The sequence below is a fragment of the Pongo pygmaeus genome, chromosome 7 (assembly GCF_028885625.2).
Source record: "Pongo pygmaeus isolate AG05252 chromosome 7, NHGRI_mPonPyg2-v2.0_pri, whole genome shotgun sequence".
NCBI lineage: Eukaryota > Metazoa > Chordata > Mammalia > Primates > Hominidae > Pongo > Pongo pygmaeus.
Window position 1 is genome coordinate 39,085,784 of NC_072380.2, and position 14,566 is coordinate 39,100,349.

The 14,566-nt window shown below is 42.0% G+C and overlaps 1 protein-coding gene across 20 annotated transcripts in view; it reads left to right on the top strand.

Moving 5' to 3' along the window:
- Nucleotides 1-14,566, top strand: part of TACC1 (transforming acidic coiled-coil containing protein 1) — a 125,828-nt gene that overhangs the window by 97,888 nt on the left and 13,374 nt on the right. For 11 of the 20 annotated variants that reach the window (XM_063668664.1, XM_063668660.1, XM_063668658.1 and 8 more), the window contains 5 exons: nt 510-570; nt 2,360-2,567; nt 6,314-6,366; nt 11,351-11,476; nt 13,698-13,774. In XM_063668664.1, coding sequence (XP_063524734.1) covers nt 510-570; nt 2,360-2,567; nt 6,314-6,366; nt 11,351-11,476; nt 13,698-13,774 — 525 coding nt within the window. The remainder of the gene's footprint in view (nt 1-509; nt 571-2,359; nt 2,568-6,313; nt 6,367-11,350; nt 11,477-13,697; nt 13,775-14,566) is intronic. The other 9 variants (XM_063668663.1, XM_063668657.1, XM_063668662.1 and 6 more) reach the window with 1 other exon arrangement.

Consider the following 14,566-nt stretch of genomic DNA (forward strand, 5'->3'; position numbering starts at 1 on the left):
TTTTATTGACGACAGTTCTTCTCTGTGAGCACACAAGTCTAACTGGAACTGTTTTATGAGACATCTATGGCTTTTAGTGCAATAAAGAATTTTTAAAGAATTTGGTCCAGCGTGATGATTTTTCTAATGAATGTCAAAGCCAAGCGAGTGAGGCTCAGAGGAACTGAATGTCTCCAGCTGCTAAGGCTCTACTGTCTGAAAAGCTTTTGGTGGCGTGTAATTAAAAACCATAGACATCAGAGTGCTACTGTTTGACAACTCACAAAAGCAAGCGGAGGGGGTCTTTTCAGAGAATGAGCCCCGCTGTAGGTCTTTGCTTACCCCGTCTCTCTGGAGAAAACTCAGAGGCATTAAAGGTGTCCCTGCCTCTCTCCTGTGGCGATGTATGATTTGTGTGGTGCTGTATGCTTTGGCTTCTATCTGCACACACTGCTCTCTGCTCCATTTCATACTTTGACAGTTGTCAGTGTGATTGCAAACTGGCTTGTTTGTGTTTCTTCTCTTTCCAGGAGTGGCTGTAAGGTGAAGAAGCATGAAACTCAGTCTCTCGCCCTGGATGCATGTTCTCAGGTGAGTCTGTGCCCATCTCCAGAACGTCTCTGAGACCAGGGGTCCCCTTGTAGGAATTTGCATCCCCCGGCGGGTGGTTCAAAAGGACTTTCCAATGGGTACCTGAGTACTCAGCTTTAAGAAGCCAATTTCCAGATCCTTACTGTCCCTGAAGAGAAGGCCCCTGAAGACAAGGGAACCCTTTCACAATGACTTTTTTTTTTTTTGGTAAAATTCCCACTTTAAATGCTACAAAGATGCATCACCACAGGGTGTGAAAGTCTCCAGGGCACCAAAGGGAAGATCTGAAATATTGGTGTAGGTTCTAAGAAGATAATTGACTCTAATAACTGGATGGTATTTTTCTCAAGTCAGATGGTTTTCTAATTCATTGCTTTCAACAATAGAGGAAAACCTGAGTTGTCATCTGATAGGTCTAAAAATAATGTTTGATGATAGATTTTTTTGGGCACATAACTTGGAAAGGGGTTCAAAGAATTGAAAGGCACTTATGTTACAGAACTACTTTCTGTTTCATCTATTGTTTATATAAATAAGGTTTCTTAATGATTATATTGATAAAAATAAAAACCAGGAATAAAATTGATGTTGACCTTTGTTACATTCTAGCAATAAATAATATCCATCTGTGACCGTATAAACTAATTGCAAAACAAACCGAAGCCCAGGCCCATCTGATTGCAGTGAGATCCTTTTGTTCTTTTTAAAACTTTCTCAGTATGCTTATTACAGAAATACATTCGTTGGTTAATAGAATTCAATTTAACGTAACTTTTCCTATACAATTTGGATCAGAAACTTGGTATATGGTGTAAGATGTAAAAAAAGGGTATGATGGGGGAAATTTGCAATCTGAGTTATTTTTCATCTGTTACAAATGTGTAAAACATTCTCCCTCAGATTTTGCTAAAGTAGGCAGCAAGAACTATGAGAAATTGATCTTTGGTTTTCTTTTAAAAAAAAAACCCAAAACCCATATATTTATTGCACTGTAAAAGTTTTTAAGAATTAGTGCAATAAAACATTTTGTAATTGATATAACAACTTACTTTTGTGTCTGATAATACTTATCAAAACTTGCAATATTTTGAAAATAAGTTGTGCATTAATGTAATAACTCTCCAGCAGAAAAAATTTTAAGACTTAAAGAAAAAAGTTTCACAGAGACATTGGATAGAGACCTTTAAAAAGACTTTCAACCATGCAGATGTTTTTCATTTGGATAGTTTCTTGATGGAAGTGGAATGGAAATACAGATTTAGAGAGGAAAAGGAATAACATAAATTTCTGACTTATTCAGGAACTTGTTCATTTAAATTTACATATGGTATCAAATCACTAAGGTAACTAGATAGCATTAAGTAAATTCAATATTTAGAATATTCCAGATATTACATTCTTTGCAATTATTTAAACTTATGCCAAAAAGTTTTTAGATGTCACTTGAAAATGCAATGGGGTACATAGATTTTCAAAAAAAATTAGGAGGCATGTGGGCAAAAAAATTGAAAATCATTGTCTTAAACCACTTAAACTGCTTGCTTATAAACTTAACCTAGAGAAGATCATTTTTTAAAACCTCCAACTCAAGTTACAGAAACTAGGTTCTATAAAACAGCATTTCACAATTGAAAGACTCCAACTTCCTCCTTGCTTTGAACCCAGGTCTGTGGTTAACCTCTCACATATCTGTATGGAGTTGTGTCTACTTTGTTCCATTCATGGGATGTCACTTTTCCCCACTGTTTGCCCTCCTAAAGGGTAGCATCTTCTCTGTTGTGTTTCTCAGGATGAAGGGGCAGTGATCTCCCAGATTTCAGACATTTCTAATAGGGATGGCCATGCTACTGATGAGGAGAAACTGGCATCCACGTCATGTGGTCAGAAATCAGCTGGGGCCGAGGTGAAAGGTGAGCCAGAGGAAGACCTGGAGTACTTTGAATGTTCCAATGTTCCTGTGTCTACCATAAATCATGCGTTTTCATCCTCAGAAGCAGGTATGGAAGCATATCTTCATCTTTCTAATGTACATAAGCATGGAAATGCCTGAAAGCCTAATAAAGCAGGAGGCGCCTTACAGAGATTAAAGAATTGGGTCACTTGAAGGATAGATTTAGGATGCTGACCTATGCTTTGCTTCTTTACCTGGAAAAGGGACACAAAAAAAGTGCTTATTGAAGTACTAGGAACATAGGGATGCTTGTGACAAGTTGTATAGGAGATGCTGATGTATGTGAGACTGCTTGAATTTCTTTATAATTTTATGTGAATATGGCCATATCTTAAAGTATAGTGGTGTGTTAGTTCATTTGCGTTGCTGTAAAGGAATACCTGAGAATAGCTAATTTATAGGAAAAAGAGGTTGATTTGGTTCATGGTTCTGCAGACTGTAGAATAAGCATGGCACCAGTGCCTGCTTCTGGTGAGGGACTCGGGAAGCTTCCAATCACGGTGGAAGGCAAGGGCGAGCAAGTGTGTCACATGGCGAGAGGTGGGAGAAAGATGTGGGAGGAGGATGCCAGGTTATTTTTAACAAACATCTCACAGAAACTAACAGCAAGAAGTCACTCATTACCACAAGGAGGGCACCAAGCTATTCATGAGGGATCCGCTCCTATGACCCAGCCACCTCCCATTAGGCCTCACTTCCAACTGTTGATCAGGTTTCAACATGAGATTTAGGGGGCAAGTATTTAAACTGTATCAAATGGCCTATAAATATGTCATATGTTTGACTTTTTTGTGATTGTTATACTCATTATTTAACTTAGAGAAATAACAACTAACATGTATGGTGCCTTACCATGTACAGGCATTGTTTTAAGTGCTTTGCATATACTCATTCATAGCACGGTGTTACTCTTTTCTCCCTTCTTCAGAGAAACAAAGTAAGTCAAAGAAGTTAAGTGACTTGATTAAAGTCACTTGGCTAGGGTGGGACAGAAAAGTGGTATCTTTTTCCTCACTCACCACAAGGTTCATGGCTGAGACATCTCTAACAAAAGATCAACAAGAGAAAAGTGTACAAATATATTTAATATAAGTTTTACATGACATTAGAGCCTCCAGAAATGAAGACCCAAAGGAACAGGGAAAACTGTACTTTTACAGATAGTTGTGCAGAAGTACAATTGGAGGACAGAAGGGTGTGATCTATGGTAATAAACCAGGGGAACTTAGCAAGTCCTGTTTGTTCCAATTCCTCTTGGTGTCTGTCTTTCAGGATAAGGACATTGTTTTTCTCTGTGTACAGGAAGGACCCCTCTTGTAATGAGGTCTTATGAACTATTTTCAGGAGAAGGTCTGAGGGATTCCTTTATGGCCTGCTTCAGGGAAGGGGGCAGGAGAGGGGCCGAGAGACCTCCCTGCTTCTGCTGTGTCCTCAAATGCGAAGGCACCATATTTTGGTGAAGTGTGTTCTGAACCTCATCATTAGTAAATGGTAGAACTACATTTGACTCTAAGCAGTCTGGTTCCATGGTTTTTTCGCCACAGTGCCAAAGTATGAAGAGATTATTTTCATGATACTAGGCTACTGTAAATTTTCCTGGTACAGATGTGGTAAGTTGAGATTGACCAGTGCACTGTAAAATGTTTCTTAACATGCTAATGAGGAACCTGGGCTAACCAGGGCTAAAGCCTTTTATTGATGGACTCATCAGATCATTCCAGAGCTAAGCCCCTCTTTCTTGGGACCCCAGTTACATCCTTGGCCTTAAACTTTACTTATGAAAAGTTTAGAACCATGTTCCTGACTACGTTAAACATTATTAAAAACTCAGATCTTCTTAACATAATTTTATTCATGGGCTTTTATGTATAGAATTTTAAAAGTCATGATCTGCCATTAAGCCAGGGAAGCAGATGGAAAGTCAGGACTTGGAGCAATTTATTCCCCCTGGCCTCTTTCTCATCCCAGGCCTCTCAGTCTGTCATCTATAAAATAATATGCCAGGCATTGTTCCTGATTTCTTCCAATACTGCCTTCTGCCCTGACATCTTTCCCAAAGATCTTGTTCGCCATTCCCCCAGTTTCTTGGGGTTAATCCTGAGTATTCTTAACACCTGCCTTGGTTCTTTTCCATCTGAAGTATCTTCCTTTGCTGCCTCTTACACAGATCTGCACATCCCTTCAGGTCTCTCCAGCATGCTTTATGCTGCCACATTTCCTTTCCCACTTCCTGTTCCACAGTACCTAGCGCAGTGTGTTAATTACAGGAAGGTAATATTATAAACTTGCTGAGGTAAGAGACTACCAGTCATCTTTGAGTCACCTTTGACACAGTACATGGTAAACATTTATTGAATTATATTCTTCCTCACTAGAGGAAATTCCTTCAACAAAAATTTATGTAGAGAGCTGGGGCCCTGTGCATTCAGTGCTGTCTTCAAAGTTAGCTAACAGCAAGGGGAACATATTTAAACAAGTGGTTACATTGTAACCGATCAGCCACATCGCAAGCAAGTGGAGGCTGCGGTCCTGAGTGTGGGAGTGGCTACAGGCCCTGTTAGGTGAATCCTGACTGTGTCCTGGGGAGTGTCCCCTTGGAGCTGGGTCCTGATGGATACTTACTAGATGTTCTCCAGGAAACGAGACTTTCACACAGCCATGGGAAGAAAGCTGCCATGTTGGTAAAAGGCCTGGTTGCTTTCTGTAAGTATCTGGCCAAGTGGGAAACAAGGTCGCACCGTGGAATCTGGGCTTGATCCTATAGGTAGGGAGGGGGAGGTTGAAGGTTTTTGAACAAGGGAGTGATGGTCACATTTGTGTTTTAAATAATTAGCTACTGACAACAATAGTGATTGCCATGTGGAGGATTGTAACTTAAAACTTTTGTATGCTTTTCTGTATTTTTATGTTTACTTTAATGAGTGTATCTTCTGCTTATTTTATTTTTTATTTTTCTTATTTTTGACACTGAGTTTCGCTCTTGTTGCCCAGGCTGGAGTGTGGTGGCGCTATCTCAACTCACTGCAACCTCCAGCTCCCGGGTTCAAGCAGTTCTCCTGCTTCAGCCTCCCAAGTAGCTGAGATTACAGGCATGCGCCACCACGCCCAGCTAATTTTTGTATTTTTAGTAGAGACGAGGCTTCGCCATGTTGGCCAGGCTGGTCTCCTGACCTCAGATGATCCGCCCACCTTGGCCTCCCAAAGTGCTGGGTTTACAGGCATGAGCCACTGTGCCCAGCCGTCTTCTGGTTATTTTAAATGTCACCCTCTACCCTAGTAGAGTAGAGGATAGACCTGGGACAAGGAAGCCCATTTGAAGGGTGTGGAGGGGAGAATGAGTTAAGTTTTGCTGCCTTGAATTTTAAAGCTTATTATCTTATTTGCTGCATTAATTAGATCAAGGCCACCCTTCTGGGCTGGAATTTAAATTCACTCCGACTTGATAAAAAAAAATTCAGTGTTACACAGTGTCCCCTTTCTGAAATAATGCCACAGTTAGTACAACACATTTTTCCAAACTTTTAATGGACACAAGGGAGCAGCCTTGCTGTTCTTTCAGCCTGAAGGCTGACGACCTGTTTGTGGCTGACTAACCGTGTGCTCCTCTTCCGAACGTCATGGACTTGTAACAGCACTCAACAAAATGCCAGCGCTCCTTTTAAATAAAATCTTAAAATGCTTTTCATGCGTTCATAGTCATTCTCGCCTGCACTGGGGTTTCCAAGAGCCTTTCACTAGGGAGGAAAGGAACCAACTTCTTGGGATAACTATAAAAATGACTTTCTGTCTTAGGCATAGAGAAGGAGACGTGCCAGAAGATGGAAGAAGACGGGTCCACTGTGCTTGTAAGTTCCTGAATGTGGAGGGCCAGGTGGGGCTCAGGTTTCTTTCAGTATTTGTTTTGAAGCCCATGTGAATTTGTTAAATTCTGGTCAGTGTTAGGTGATGAGGATAAAATGTAAATGAGATAGTTTCTTCACTTGAGGAACACATAGTCTCTGCATTGTAACCCTAGCCGCAGGTAGCTGTGGAGCACTTGAACTGTAGCTACTCAGAAAAAGAAGCATAAATGTCTCAACTTTTTATATTAACTACATGTTGAGATGATAATATTTTGGATGTATTGGGTTAACTAAGTTTTATTATTATCATTATTATTGTTATTATTATTGTTTGAGACAGTCTCACTCTGTTCCCCAGGCTGGAGTACAGTGGTGCGATCTTGGCTAACTGCAACCTCCACCTCCTGGGCTCAAGTGATCCTTCCACCACAGCCTCCCAAGTAGCTGGAACTAGAGGCGCGTGCCACCACACCCAGCTAGTTTTTGTATTTTTTGTAGAAATGGGGTCTTGCCATGTTACCTAGGCTGGTCTCAAACTCTTGGGCTCAAGTGATCTGCCCACCTCTGCCTCCCAAAGTGCTGGGATTACAGGCATGAGCCCCTGCACCTGGTTAGTTTACTCAGTTCTTTTTTTTTTTGAGACAGAGTTTCATTCTTGTCACCCAGGTTGGAGTACAGTGACGCAATCTCGGCTCACTGCAACCTCCACCTACTGGGTTCAAGCAGTTCTCCTCCCTCAGCCTCCTGAGTAGCTGGGATTGCAGGCATGCGCCACCACACCCAGCTAATTTTTGTATTATTAGTAAAGATGGGGTTTCACCATGTTGGCCAAGCTGGTCTCAAACTCCTGACCTCAGGTGATCCACCTGCCTTGGCCTCCCGAAATGCTGGGATTACAGGCATGAGCCACTGCGCCCGGCCCATTTACTCGTTCTTAAACTTTAAACTTCCTGATTCCCAACTGATTCGTCCATAAAATGAGTAGCACCCATCTGCCTTACCAAAGTGGTTGTAAGGATAAGATGAAATGACAACGTGAAAGATTTAAGCTGTAAAGTGCTAGAATACACTAGTGGTGTGCTAGAATACACTGTTGTGTTAGAATACGCTGGTGGTGTGGTGTTGATAGGAAACACGTGGAAAAGAGAGTGAAAAGGAAGAGAGTGAAAAAGAAAAATGGCAAACACTGTCTCTGAAGCCAGCTGGTGAGGAACATATCATATGCTGTGACCTTTTAAAAGCAACTCCTTTTGAACTTCCCAACATAAATTAACTTCTGCTTCCTTAGAACATTGAATAAACATTGTATAAAGAAATTTCACCATGCAAAACATTGAATGAAAAGATCATCTATTTAATCCATCATTTACTTTTTAAGTTTCTCCATGTTGCTCTGAAGTCCATTCCTATGCGGTCTTGTGCCCATCAGTAGCTGCTGGGTGGTCTTGTGCCAGCAGTAGGTGGTGGCTGGACTAAGACCAGAGTACAATCCGTGGTAGGAGTCAGTCTTTCCTTGCTTTTCAGCTGTTGTTCCACAGCATTTTTCATGTAAGAAGTTAACTTTTCTTTTTAAGTTTTAAATTTTTAAAGGGTGAGTTCATTTGGCTTTTTCGAGCATGTCTCTGTTAGAGTACGGCAGGGGCTGGTATTGCTCCATTGTGATTGAGGACTAATGAGCACAGTCAGCACACTGCCACAGATTAGTAATGCGAATTCTCCACAGCCACGGGAATCTGTGGCATCTGTGCTCACTGTAAATTTGCAACCAGGAGTCCATTGAGTTCTATTATCTATAGACTGGTCTTTGTTGGTCCTCAGTTGTGAACGTTTGGAGGGACTGGGAGAAGCACTGGCAAACATGAAATAAAGCCCTTTTGGAAGGATATGATTGATTGATTTAGCGTCTTCATTAAAGACATATTAGATGGCCCAGGCCTAAAAGAGATCTTCTGGCCAATTCTCTGTGATGGTAGATTCTATAACAAGCTTGTCCAACTTGCTTAATTTTGTTGTTGTTGTTCTGATTGGTTTTGTTTTAGGCTTTTAGCAGCCTGAAGCCATAGTTTTTAGTCTCTGTCTCTAGTGATAAGTGGAAAAGAGGGATGAGGAAGGGGCTTTACTGCCCCAACCAGAAACAGAAACTAAGAACCCATGACTGCATTCTCTCCCTTGGACACCCCTGTGAAATGTTCTGCACTTTTTGATAAGCAACCTAAAGGACTAAGGAATGTAAAAAGTTAAATCCTAGGAGACTGGAAAAGATGGCTAAAGTAGGCAAGGGTATATACATTCCTGCCCTGACACCTGTAAGAGTTGTTGCATTTTGAGTAGTGAGACTTGTAAATGTGGCCAGGCAGAGAGGAGAGTGGCTGGGGAGAGCCGGCAGGCTGAAGAGCCACTCACCTGGAGACATCAAACACCATCTAAGGTTTGATCTCCTACCACCTGCTCAGGATGCTGCCTCTTCTGGACCCCACATGTGTTAGCATTGAGTTGTTAAGCAGGCAGACTGAATTCATTTACCCTCTCAACAAATGAATGAGATGCTGAACTCTGTAATGGACGTTGATGTTTTCCTGGCTATGAAGATTTTTAGGGGGCTTATTTCCCAAATTCTCACGAACTTGATAGCCATGGAAAGCACTGAGTCTGTTTCCTAAAGTTGACTCAACCTGGGGACTCTGGCTTAAACTGAGAACTCACAAGAGACTGACCCATGAAATGTTATTAATTTAGAATCAGAAGTTTAACAGTGAGGTGAATCAAGTCTCAACTTGACCTCCTGTATTACCTCTCTTTAGGCAAGTAACAGTTTCTTGATAAGAAACAAGGCACAGGAAGTTAATGAGATGATTCAAATGTCCAGGGGTGTATCAGCTATCTGCTGCTGTGTAACACATTACTCCAACACTTAAAGCAAGTGTTTATTATCTCATTGTTTCTGTGGGTCAGGAATCTTGGGCAGCTTTGCTGGGTGCCTCTGACTCAGGATCTGTTACAGGCTGCAATCAAGGTGTTGATCAGGGCTGCAGTCATATCCAGGCTTGACTTGGGGAGGATCTGCTTCCAGGCTCACTCATGTGGTTGTTGGCAAGTCTCGGGTCCCCACTGGCTGTTGGTGGAGACATCAGCTCCTTGCCACATGGGCCTTTCCCTGTAGCTTCTCAAAACATGGAAGTCAGAGTTTGTTCAGAACCTAACCTCAGAAGTGACATCCATGACGTTTGCCATATTCTAATGAGTCACTAGGTCCAGCCTACACTCAAAGGAAAGAGATTACAGAGGGAGAGGATTAGTACTGGAGGTAGGGGTTACTGGGGGACATTTTAGAGGCTGCCCACTGCAAGTACCTTCTGGTTCTATTGGTAGATCTATCCCAAGAGAGAAAAGAGAGGTTTTGTGGGTACCTTGGACTTCTGTTGGCATGGTGGGCTGCCCTCCCCCAAATGCTGCTGGAACATGGGCACTGCCAGCTTGTGGCTTTTGTATTTTGCTTTTCTGTGGCCTGAGACAGGTTTCTATTTTGGGCCCATGGCTGAGGTCCGTGAAGCCGCATGCTAAAATTCTGTTTCTGAGCATTTTCTAGAGAGAGGGTAAAACTATAATGACTCTGAAAAATTTAAAAGCCACTCGTCTACATTCACCTTGGACTTTCTGTTTAGTGTTGATTCACACAAGATGTAACTGATTGATTATAATCAATAACTAATTGATTAGTTATCCCACATTTAAGATTAAGATTATTCCAGGTCACTTTGGCATTTTGGATGTTCCCAAAATATTAGATGACTCATTTGTATAAAAAGTTTACTTCTGGCTGGGCACAGTGGCTCACGCCTGTAATCCCAGCACTTTGGGAGGCCAAGGCGGGCAGATTGCAAGGTCAGGAGATTGAGACCATCCTGGCTAACACGGTGAAACCCCGTCTCTACTAAAAATACAAAAAAATTAGCTGGGCATGGTGGCGGGCACCTGTAGCCCCAGCTACTCGGGAGGCTGAGGCAGGAGGATGGCGTGAACCCGGGAGGCGGAGCTTGCAGCGAGCCGAGATTGCGCCACTGCACTCTAGCCTGGGCCACAGAGCGAGACTCCATCTCAAAAAAAAAGTTTACTTCCATAGGTAGGGGGAATAGCCAACAAAAACGTCTTTTAGGAAGGAAAATAGTACAAAGTCCATGTTCTCCTGAAAAGAAAAGTTTGCCAGTGTTTCGCTGTGGAACCCTGAGCTTATGAAAGAAGCAAGCCAGCACCTCAGAGGGCGAAGTGCTGCCAGAAGGGAGTGGAAAACTTAGTAGCAAGGAAGAACCAACACAAAGGCACGGACCTTGACTTACATATGGCCGTTTTGCATATGGGCAACAATGGTACACACCCAGCAGGCTGGGTTACAGCAGGAGGTCACTGCGGAGCAGTGGAAGTTCAGGATGATCCTGAATCATCTGGGTGAAAGGGTAGGGGTGAGAGTTCAAAGAGTTCAAATATATTTGCTATTTTTGCCTCCTTAGGCCTGAAAGTTAGTATTTTAGAAACATTTCCATCTGCAGGGGCTAAAGATACATACAAAGCATCGATATGTAACAGGAGCAGCTGTCACTTGTTTTTGTTTTTGCTTTTTTAAAAAAGAAATTCCCATTTACATGGAGCTTATCCCCAGAAACTTAATCATGGGTGTGTTTCTTTTATCCATGTGGTTCTTTGGTGACTGACCGCTATTATAAGTACACTTTCTCCCTTTTAGATCAGAATAAAATTTCTCTAGGTTATCTGCTCAACAGAAGCTAAGACCACTCTGATAGTCATTATAACAGTTTTTCTTTAGTTACTTCCATAATTAGATTTGTTTTTTAAAAAGCTTCCCCCCTGCTGACTTTTCTTTAAACATGGTTTTAAAGGATGTGATCAATTTAGTAATGAGCAAGTTGTTGAAGGATGTCTGGGGTTAAGAAGCTAAAAGCTGATGGATTCAATGTAATCCCTTTCCCCACAGGGGCTGCTGGAGTCGTCTGCAGAGAAGGCCCCTGTGTCGGTGTCCTGTGGAGGTGAGAGCCCCCTGGATGGGATCTGCCTCAGCGAATCAGACAAGACAGCCGTGCTCACCTTAATAAGAGAAGAGGTAAAAAAAAAAAAAAAAAAAAAGAGAAGAGGTAAAAGCTCTCCTGTTTAGTCTGCTTATCACTCCATTTCTTTGTAAGGCCCATGTACCAGCAGGTAGATTGCATCTCTGCTGGCTCAAGTTATTCCAGGCTGGAAGTTCTTATTACCTGCAGCTTGTTTAGGTCGTAAAAGGGCCCCCTGTGGCAGTGGTGCTGGAGTCCTGACATTCTGGTCTCCAGGGTAAAATGTTGACAATCTGAAATATTCTTAAGAATTTTGTACCCTTCTTTATCTTTCAGCCCTGACATTTAAAATATCTAATTTTGCCAGCTTTGCTCACATGTGTAACTAAATCAGTGCTTTTATTTTACAGAGGATATATGCTCATGCCTAAACATTTGTAATTTTTTTGCAGTAATACACAGTTGTTTCCTACTTTCATCCATTCTTTAAACCATTCAACTCTCCGATTCCTGTATTGTGTTTCTTGAACAGCCTTTGTTCAAAATAGATCATTGCTAGGCCTTCCCTGGTTATCTGAAAAATATGAAAGACACTGTTGTGTACCATTAATCAGTTACCCACCCTCTCCTGTCATATATCTATGCTGTATTTTGTGTGTTTGGTTTGTGTGTTTCTTGACAATTCCACCTGTTCTTAAAGGAAGGTGTGGCAATTTTATTTTTATAGTTTTTAGTTTTATAGTTTTTTTTAGTTTTAATTGTTATAGTATGCTGTAAGTGGTTAAGCACCTTAGCTGTAGGTCTTTTACAGCTTTCTAAAATAGCATCAAGTTGGTAATGAGGGATGTCAGCTAGTCCTGTTTTCAAAACTTGGGAGGAGTGGTAAGAAGGCCCACCAAAATCTTTTTTTTTTTTTGGAGATAAAATCTTGGCGCTGTAGCTCATGCCTGTAATCCCAGCACTTTGGGAGGCCGAGGCGGGCAGATCACCTGAGTTCGGGAATTCGAGACCGGACTGACTAACGTGGAGAAACCCCATCTCTACTAAAAAAAAAAAAAAAAAATACAAAATTAGCTGGGCGTGGTGGTGCATGCCTGTAATCCCAGCTACTTGGGAGGCTGAGGCAGGAGAATTGCTTGAACCTGGGAGACGGAGGTTGTGGTGAGCCGAGATCGCGCCATTGCACTCCAACCTGGGCAACAAGAGCGAAACTCCATCTCAGAAAAATAAAAATAAAATAAAAGGCAAGATCTCACTCTGTCACCCAGGCTGAGTGCAGTGGCACAATTATAGCTCATTGCAGCCTCGAACTCCTAGGGTCAAGCGATCCTCCTGCCTCAGCCGCCTGAGTAGCTGGGACTGCAAGCACGCGCCACTATCCCTTGCCAAAATCTTGTAAATGAGATAAATGACTTGATCTTTTTCCTGGGAGTTAAACTATGAGATCACCACCTAATGGATCAAAGTAAAGAGGTGCCTGATTACCTGAAGCACACAGGAGACATCCTTCTATGTTCTTGAGATCCTAATAAATATAATGAAACTACCAATTAGGAAGAGAGCGGCACGGCCAGGGAAGTACAGTAAGAGGAGCACCATGGCTGCCCATGCAAGCCCTGCCCAGGGCAAATAGAGTTCGAGGCAATGAATTTAGAGTATTTCCTTCCAGTTAGCAAGAGCATCCCAAATATGAGCCTAGGTTCCAGGCTAACTAGCAAGACTCTACCCGTAAGTGACGGATGCTATAGCTAGATGTAGCCAGCTCATCTGAGCCCCCTCCTTCTGACTCCGTTTTTATGAAGCTGTCAAAAATCTCTATAGAAAGAGAATGTGTTGCTCATGCCAACTTCCAGTGGTCTGATTTTGTGGCAGTTTCATTCTCTGGTGGCCTGGCATCAGCCGTGATTACATGGCCTTAGTTAGAGTGAATACCTGCCAATCAGATGGCTCTGTTCTTGGTGTCTGTCCCAGTCAGGGCCTGGCCCTGCAGAGCTGAGAGCTAGACCCTGGACCAAGGTAAAGTTCACAGAGGCTGTAAATACCACTTGGAATTTCTGGGAGATGTTCTACTCATCTTTATTCCCATGTCTGCATCCCAGCATCCCGTGTGGCTTAGAGTACACCTTTCCAAATGGTTACAGACATTTAATATTGAAGTTTATATTTCTAATATAGGTTGAACATGTTGGGTTAGACCTGGTTGTGTGCTATTTCAGTTCCCAGTCTTAAGTGCAAATTGTAATAGATTGGGTAAAACTAAGCTTTATTGTACTCTAGATAATCACTAAAGAGATTGAAGCAAATGAATGGAAGAAGAAATATGAAGAGACCCGGCAAGAAGTTTTGGAGATGAGGTTAGACTGGAGGTTTTGGGGAGGGGCTGGATACTTTTATGCACTGTTAGATTTGATACAGATGAAGTGATGACAGTGTTTGCTTGCCACAGAACCAAGCGTTGAGAGCTTGAGGGCTTTGCTGTTTGCACCTTGCTTTGTGATTGAGAATGTTGTTTCGGGAGTTATTGCTAACCAGTTATTATATTCAAATACTGTAGTTTATCTTGGGTTGTTCAGAACATAACATGTAAATAGAACCCACATAATTCTTATCTTCTTAGAAGAATTGACAGAAATTTGTATCAAAATATCCATTTGGAATACAGAAAAATAAGATTTATCCAATGATAGAGACATTGAAATTCATAATACTATTTTTTTTTTTTGAGGCAGGGTCTCACTCTGTCATCCAGGCTGGAGTGCAGTGGTGTGATCATGGCTCACCGTAGCCTCAACCTCCTGGGATCAACTGATCCTTTCCCCTCTGCCTCCCAAGTAGCTGGGACCACAGGCACGTGCCACCATGCCTGCATAATTTTTTTTAGAGATGAGGTCTCACTCTGTTGCCCAGGCTGGTTTGTAACTCCTGAGCTCAAGCAATGCACCTGCCTCAGCCTCCCAAAGTGCTGGGATTGCAGGCATGAGCCATGGCGCCTGGTCCGTAATACTTTTTAAAAATTAATTATGCATGAGAGTTTCAAATTACATAACCACCAAATAGATGATAGAAAGCTTGTTAACAAGAAACAAAATTGATTGACTTGATATTGAAATCTTTTTATTTTTCCTCACTTTTAGAAAGAGTTATGA